Here is an 8,352-nt window from a genome sequence, read left to right as displayed (position 1 = left end):
GTTACACTCTAAGTAGGATTCACTGTGTACATTACAATTTTCAAGATTTGCCAAGCTTTTGTCTATACTGTAAGATCATATATTTAAGCACTTCAATACCAGACACTTTTAAGCCTTGTACACACGATCGGTTAACTGATGAAGCTGACTGATGGTCTGATGTGCCTACACACCATCAGGTAAAAAAACGATCGTGCCAGAACGCGGTGACGTAAAACACGACGACGTGCTGAAAAAAACGAAGTTCAATGTTTCCAAGCATGCGTCGACTTGATTCTGAGCATGCACAGGTTTTTAACCGATGCTTTTGCATACTAACCATCGGTTTTGACCTATCGGTTAGGTGTCCATCGGTTCAATTTTAAAGCAAGTTCAAAATTTTTTGACCCAAGGTTAACTGACCGATGGGGCCCACACACGATCGGTTTGGACCGATGAAAAGGTCCTTCAGTCTGTTTTCATCGATTTTGACCGACCGTGTGTATGCGGCCTTACTCCCTTCCTACCCAGGCCAATTTTTAGCTTTCAGCACTGTCACTCTTTGAATGACAGTTGCGTGGACATTTTTATATATTTTTTCACACAAATAGAGCTTTCTTTCTGTGTTATTTAATCACCCCTGTTTTTTTAGTTTTTATAAATTTTATAAATGAAAAAAGACCACATTTTTATTTAAAAACACACATTTTTTCTTTGTTTCTGTTATAACATTTTGCGAATAAATAATCTTTCTTCATAAATTTAGTCCAAAATGTATACTGCTACATTTCTTGAAAATTACCCAAATCAGTATACATTATTTAGTCTGTAGGAAAGTCCACAAACTATGGGATATATTTGAAAATCGATCAGTCCTGATGTACTGATGGCCTGTCTCATTTCTTGAGGCCTGAAAATGCCAGAAAAGTACAAATATCCCCCAAATTACCCCTTTTTGGGAAGTAGACAGTCCAAGGTATTTAGCAGGGGGCATGGCGAGTTAATTGAAGTTGTAAATTTTGTCACCAATTTTTTTACATACAGTGACCAGAGAAATACAGTGTTATCACAGCAACACTGTAGCACTCTGGGGAGGTGTGATTGGCCCTGTCTATACCATGTAAGGACTCTGACCAATCACAGAGCTCATCAAAATAGTACACAATGAAAGGCATGTAACAAAGTCTTTTATTGTGTACAACTGCCATGTGATCTGCTATGTTGGCCTAGTGATCTGTCATCGACCATACCAGGTGGACATGGTGGGTGACAGATCTGCTTCAAGACCTCTGCTTTTAGAAAATATTTAATGTTCTCTGGGCTTTAAGTAATTTTTAGCCAGAAACGCTGATTTTTAATTGTGTGCAAAAAATTAAAAAAATTCTCTAAAGCGCAAAAGGTTAATTATGACAATAGGCAGCAGCAAAGTTAGATCCAGTGCTCATATTCCGCACTCTGTCACAGACCTTGTCAGAAACCCCCCTCTTTTTCTTTGCAATACAAGTCTGTGTAAGGACACTTGTGCCAAGGGGGTGTGGCTGTTACTTAGCTATGCTTGCAAAGGGCAAAAATAATAAAATTTGGGGTGCAGGGGTACAAAGACAAAAAAGTGAGAGTTCAATTGGGCTTTCTGCAGTTCACATCTGCCTCCTTCCCTATTGTTATTACTAATCTGGTCACATACATGGCAGCAGCCTCTCTACTGCTGCCCAATTGTTGCATCTTCCAATAGGAAACTGTCAGTGTGTGCATTTTGTTTTTATATAAACTCAATCTGCCAGTGGTTGATATGCTAATTACAATCTCAGTCTTATTACTTTGCAGGTGGTATTGCAATAGATGTGCAGTATACAAGCAGGTTGCTATATAGCTCGGGCAATGACCACATCATGCCCTGGAGATTTGGTGTTATGTGGTCTTGACAGATACAGCCGAAACATGTCAGCTTCCACCAAAAGAACAAGAGGCGAGTGAGGGAAACTGCAGTTTGTTAGGAAAAAAACTCCTTTGTAGATCACCTTTGATGTTGGAATTAAATGGTTCAGAATGATGAGCTATCTCCAACAGGCTCCTGTTTTGAACACATGCAAAACTAATGCTAAGTATCTCAAAGTGTGCATGTGTAGACGTAGGGTGAAGGTTTTTGTGTTTTCAATCCAAAATTAATGTGTAAGTACAACCATTTTATTTAGTTTTGGATAATGTAGGGATGGGCTGTGAAGATTTAATTAACTTCCTGTCTAGAGATGCATTAAAAAATAAAAGGAGATCTCTAAAAAGTGAGAGAAGTTTCATTTCGTTATCGACGGAACAGGTCGAAAGCACCACCTACTATATCTATTGTTTTGTATCTTACTGAAGGAGTGTTTTAAGTCAGCCATAGAGGGTGTGATTTTTTTTCCTACAACCACAGGTTGCAGGTAAGAAAATCGCTCCACAGTCAGTGTTGATAGGGGAATCCCTTCCACGGATCTATTGTGTTCTCCTATCTGGGGGATCCTTCCCTGCCGGGAGAACACACAGTGATTATTGCTAATGGCTTTAGCCGCTGGCAATGGTTACATGTAAAATCCAACAGGCTGTTTGTACCCAAGTTGATGGATTAATGAATATGGGTACAATCAGCCTGCCCATACATGGTTGGAATCTAAGCCAGTTCAGCATGGATTCGAACCATCTATGGCCGGCTTTGTTGACAGATAATACTTAATGCAGGACTACTTAATGGATCTGGCCACTGGACCAGGAACACAATAAGTAAGAAACAATTACTCCACAGGCATTCCTTTATGCTTGTGCGGGTATCTGGCGCTTCCCGAGTTCTGTTCTAGCTATTGTATATTTCTGGCCACTTGTGTTCTTACAAGTATATACCAAGAAAACACTTTTAGGTGTTATCTGCCTTGTATTTTTTAAAAGTTCAGTTTAATCAGTATCAGCTATTATTCTTATTATTTTAGGTTCATGAACTCACAAAAGGAAAAAAAAATAAAAAATCCAATACCGTGTAAAAATACCAATTCATGTGGTAGAAAATTGTGTTTTAGTTCTGGAGTATTGAATTTACATTTGCTGAATGGAAAGCTAAGTTGATGAATAATAATGTGTTCATAGGCAGTGTTGTGACAAGTAATTATGAGAGGGTTATTTAGCAGGGATAAAAGCCATAACCACATAAAGTGTCACAGCACAATAGCAAAATGGAAAAAATAAAAAAAAATAAGGTGCAGTGGAGATTTTAATAAAAGAAAAGGCTTTTCGACATAACAGTTTACATACCCTGGAACTATGAGATCAGAGGTATGCAACACAAAAGACCATGCACCAGCAAATACAGTATAACATCTGACCCCATCATTCTCAATACTAAACAAACTAAAATTATACCTGACTGGAGGGTCATATGTTTGTTCTTTTGCCTACTGTGTAACAAATTAATTGCTTAGTCAATTATCTATCCTGATTCTGTAACATATTTATATATTTATAGAGATAACTGAATAAAAAGAATGAGTAACACCATTCCATTTCTGCATCTTACACAAAGATATTTTTTAATTTATATAATACTTGCAGTTTATTAAAGTGGTTGTTTCTAATTCAAAGCTATATGGGTCTTTTCACTGTTTCTGGCCCATTCATGCTTTAGTGGTGCATTGCATGAACAAACATGCATAGGGGGTTATTTACTAAAGGCAAATCCACTTTGCACTACAAGTGCACTGCAAGTGCAGTCACTGTAGATCTGAGGGGAAGATCTGAAATGAGGGGAAGCACTGCTGATTTTATCATCCAATCATTTTCCTTGCATGTCCCCCTCGGATCTAAAGCGACTGCACTTCCAAGTGCACTTTCAAACGCACTTGCAGTGCAAAGTTAATTTTCCTTTAGTAAATACCCCCATTGTGTTACACATTAACACACACACACTTGTTAACATGCACTGTGTCAAGGTTACATATTAATTATGGATGGGCTGTCAATGCACTTCAGTGGATCAAAAAATGAGTGACCCTTTTTTAGCATTGTGGCGTGTTGTGTTGTGTTGCGTTGCGTTGAGCATTGCACTCTAATGTACAGTGTATAGGGGTACAAATAGCAATGGCACTGCACATAGAACAGGCATATTGCCACATGTTGTAGAAACAGTGCATTTTTTATCAAGCTTTGCCACAATGCACAAGTGTTAATGGGTCCTTAAGAAAGTTAAAAACTTTCCAACTGAATGTTTAAATCAGTCTTGAAAGAAACAGAGCCGATCTCATTCTGAAGATCTTACTGGTCTGGCTATTATGCTAATCCATTGGCTTCAATACTTTTTGCATCACTAACTTGGAACAAGTATGTAAAAGAGGATAATCAGAAGTCCTTACCAGCATACTTGTTCCTGGTCAGTAAGGCAATGCATTTAATGCAACAGGGTCAGCATGACAGCCAGACACCTATGCTTTTTAACATGGTTCCCTTTGGGACAATTTCACATCTATACTTTTTTCAGCCACTGCTTTTTTTGGAAAGGGTTAGGGACTTTTTTAAACACAAACTGGTGCACCTTTGGTTCAATAGATTTCAATGGAGAAGCTGCAGAAAAGTATGTAGTACGTTTTTGCTCCAATTTTGCCACTATTTGCGTTTTGTAGTTTTTAATCTGCCCAACAACAAATTGTGAAAAAAAGCATAAAAAATGCGTGTGCAAAAATGCAAAATGCACCGCAAAAAGCACTGCAGAAACAGATCAAAAGATAACTGCATAGGTGTTAACCAGGCCTCAGGAGAGGTTTATTTTAAAGTAAACACAAGTTTACATCACTACACTAAAGCTCCCTTACTGAGCTGTTGTGTTCTGACAAGGGGACAGCCCCCCCCCCCACCAGAACTCTCCACTCGGGGCTCTCTGCCCCTGATCGGGAGTTGGTCGGCTGCTGGTTTTCCAGAATGCTCGTCCAACAGAAGCAGGCCTTTTGACACACAGGGGCTGAATGTCGGCCATTTATTTTTTAATCGGCTGAGGTCTCCCGACATTCAGCCCATGTGTTCAGGGCTTTAAGCTCAACTCAGGGACTTGACATTTTTTCTGTATGCAGACTGCATTTGTTACTACATTTGCATCTGACCCGGGCTGCGTTTTACCATGCGGCTGGTTTCAGCTGTATCCCTGCAGCTGCAGCATCTGTATTGACCTCTATAAGCTTCCTGTGTCAGGGATGCAGGGGATGCAGGCACAATACAGTAAAACCTTGATTTGAGAGTAACTTGGTTTGAGAGCATTTTGCAAGATGAGCAAAAGGTTTTAATATATTTTGTCTTGATATAAGAGTAACGTCATGTCACAACTGAGTATAAAAAAGAAGAGAGGAGCCTCAAAGTGTTGCAGTATGTTTACATTTAATGAAGGTACAACATTTAGCAACTTTTTGCTACACTTAGAGGTGCCTCTCTTCTCTTTTATACCCGGTAAAAAAATGCTTTGATATACAAATGCTTTGGATTACAAGCATGTTTCTGGAATGAATTATGCTCACAAACCAGAACACATGTGGGTTTTAATTAAATGAAGAAGCCGCAGCCCACCGCGTGCTCTGTACGGCTGTATGTAGTTTGTATATGCGCGCTCAGCCAATCCCGATGCACTGTGTTGATGACAGAGCATGCTAAGCCTGCTCGGATTAGATAACAGCCTCTGCCAATCCGAGCAGGCTACATAAATGTAGCCTGCTCGGATTGGCAGAGGTTATTACTCCAATCCGAGCAGGCTTAGCATGCTCTGTCATCACACAGTGCATCGGAATTTGGCTAAGCGGCGCATATACAGAATACATGCAGCCATACAGAGCACCCGGCAGCTGATATACCCGGCGTATAAGAAGACCCCCAGATTTTGGCTGTGTAATTCCGGTGTAAAAAGTCATCTTATACACCGGAAAATACGGTAGTTATAAGACTTTATAGGCTAATATTAATAAGTACAGACTGATCAGCACAGAGTAGGACTCTAGACAAGGTCACAGGCTTGGCAATTCTTCACCCGCCATCTCTTCTATTGACATTGATATAATAGGAAGACTAAAACAATTGATACACACAGAAGCTGACCCATTTGTATTGTCTGTAAATTAATTATAGCTATTATAGCTATTGTCAAGTAATCTGACACATACTGACGCTGCTAAATTTTACCTGAGCATTTAGGCTTCAATGACCTCTGGTCACAAAGAAGAGGCCCACATCTACAGTTCCTGAACCACCAGGGTGTGTTTTTTTAGTCTTTACTCTGAAAAAAGCATATTAATAGCTGCTTGCAAGGTATTTTTTGTGCTGTTATTCTGTAATTTATATTTATAGAGTGTTCTTAAAGTGATACAATCCTGTGGCTCAATATTACACTACTTTGCTTGGTGCATGATCCTGAAATGATGAAGCACTGGATATGTTGGAATGACTAAATGTTTGCACAGACACTGAGATGGAAGGTAAAGAAACATACTATGTTCACACAAAATACAACACAAAGAACTACGTTAGGAACATCAGGGAAGGTGGAATACTATAACAACACATATTATATTGTTATACTATTCCACCCACCTTAATAGAGAATGCTTAGGTGTTGCCACTCCATATCCTTTAGAATCCAGATTTCCTCCAACTTTCATTGTATCGCAAGGTTTCCGTTGCTCGATGTACTCATTCATAGTGGATTCCAGAAGAAAAGCAAATTTTCCTTTAGATTTCCGTACACGGGCAACTCCTTCCGCTGTCGTCTTGGTAAATACTGATGGTTCAGCAGATTTCATATAGGTCCACATCTTTTCATAAACTGCAATTTTCGACCTCTGTCAAAGCAGATTTTCTTTTTACTTACTATAGGTTTAGAAATTAGTCAGTAATAGTAAGACAAATTCAGAAAATTCAAACAAGAGAAAACAAAACATTCAAAACTAATTTGGCAAAAAAAAATGCTAGATATTTTCTGATGAACTTGGCATCCATCTAACTTGAAGGTCAATGGCATTTGTGTAACTATGCAGCAGTGTTGAAGTCTAAATAACTGAGCAAGTATGCAGCTAGTAGGTTGACAGTGATTCAAACTACCATGTAATCTTTAAGGTAACAGTAATTCCTCAAACAACAGAATAAAGGTACCCACAACAAAATGGGCCAGTTGCCCATTACTTACTATATGTTTAGAAATTAGTCAGTAATAGTAAGACAAATTCAGAAAATTCAAACAAGAGAAAACAAAACATACAAAACTAATTTGGCAAAAAAGAATGCTAGATATTTTCTGATGAATTTGGCATCCATCTAACTTGAAGGTCAATGGCATTTGTGTAACTATGCAGCAGTGTTGAAGTCTAAATAAATGAGCAAGTATGCAGCCAGTAGGTTGACAGTGATTCAAACTACCATGTAATCTTTAAGGTAACAGTAATTCCTCAAACAACAGAACAAAGGTACCCACAACAAAATGGGCCAGTTGCCTAATGCATCCAGTGCTGTGTGAACATTTATGTTTAAGAGTAACTATACAAACAGTGGGTGGGGCAAAAAGTCACAGGTACAGCAGATCAAAAGTGCATACAGCGAAAGTAATCTAGACTCCAGTTGTTTCCATCTAGGCATATTAGTACACTTGCAATAACACAGTTGAGTACTGTCTGTGATATGTTTGTATTTCCACTAAAATTTAGCCTACACCTCCTTCTCCGTCCAAGCAGTACCAATACACAAAGGTTTTGCAAAATGTTAAGACAAAGCTGAAAAGAACACAATCTCTGTAAAAACATACAAAAAAACAGAGGGTAATATAAATTATAAGGTTAGCCAGCTAAATAGTACAGGGCTATGAAATGAGGGTCAGGGGTCACGTATGTTATAATGGCCCTAAATATATTTGATAGTGATTTAGAAAGCTGAGCCCACATTCAGTCTAAATCACACAGAATTATTTGTAGTTCAAGGATTTTCCTTTCCTGAGTATTTCTAAAGTTCCTTTTTGAGAGCCAAAACATTTATGTCTTCCATAGAGTGCTCTGGTTGTGAGAAATGATGTCCCACAGGTGAGCACTAATCATATTTCTTATTTTCTTTTATGGAGTGCCTTTGTACATATATTTTTTTAAATGTTTGTCCTATTTCACCATTGTAATGTCCCTGGTTACATTAAATGGGATATACTGGTGGTACAGCTGCATGGTCCTGTAATATTAAAGGTTCCATTTGCGTGTGACACTTTCCAATAGACTGATGTGGATACGCGTGTGCAAGGTTTTGTTCTCTTGTTTGTCTCCTTTTTAGTCAGTTTCCCGCTAATTAGTTTATGTCTAAAGTTGGGTAATTGCCAAAAAGACAGCGTCAGGGATTATGGGAACG

The 8,352-nt window shown here is 38.6% G+C and overlaps 1 protein-coding gene across 7 annotated transcripts in view; it reads right to left on the bottom strand.

Annotated features, from left to right (window-relative positions):
* The window catches only part of GRIA4 (glutamate ionotropic receptor AMPA type subunit 4), a 430,528-nt gene that overhangs the window by 19,168 nt on the left and 403,008 nt on the right, over window positions 1-8,352 (bottom strand). For all 7 annotated transcript variants that reach the window (XM_040340234.1, XM_040340233.1, XM_040340232.1 and 4 more), the window contains exon 13: window positions 6,565-6,812. In XM_040340234.1, coding sequence (XP_040196168.1) covers window positions 6,565-6,812 — 248 coding nt within the window. The remainder of the gene's footprint in view (window positions 1-6,564; window positions 6,813-8,352) is intronic.

Source organism: Rana temporaria, chromosome 2, assembly GCF_905171775.1.
Source record: "Rana temporaria chromosome 2, aRanTem1.1, whole genome shotgun sequence".
NCBI classification, from domain to species: domain Eukaryota; kingdom Metazoa; phylum Chordata; class Amphibia; order Anura; family Ranidae; genus Rana; species Rana temporaria.
The sequence above is the reverse complement of the archived record's forward strand: the minus strand, read 5'-3'. Positions and strand labels throughout refer to the sequence as shown.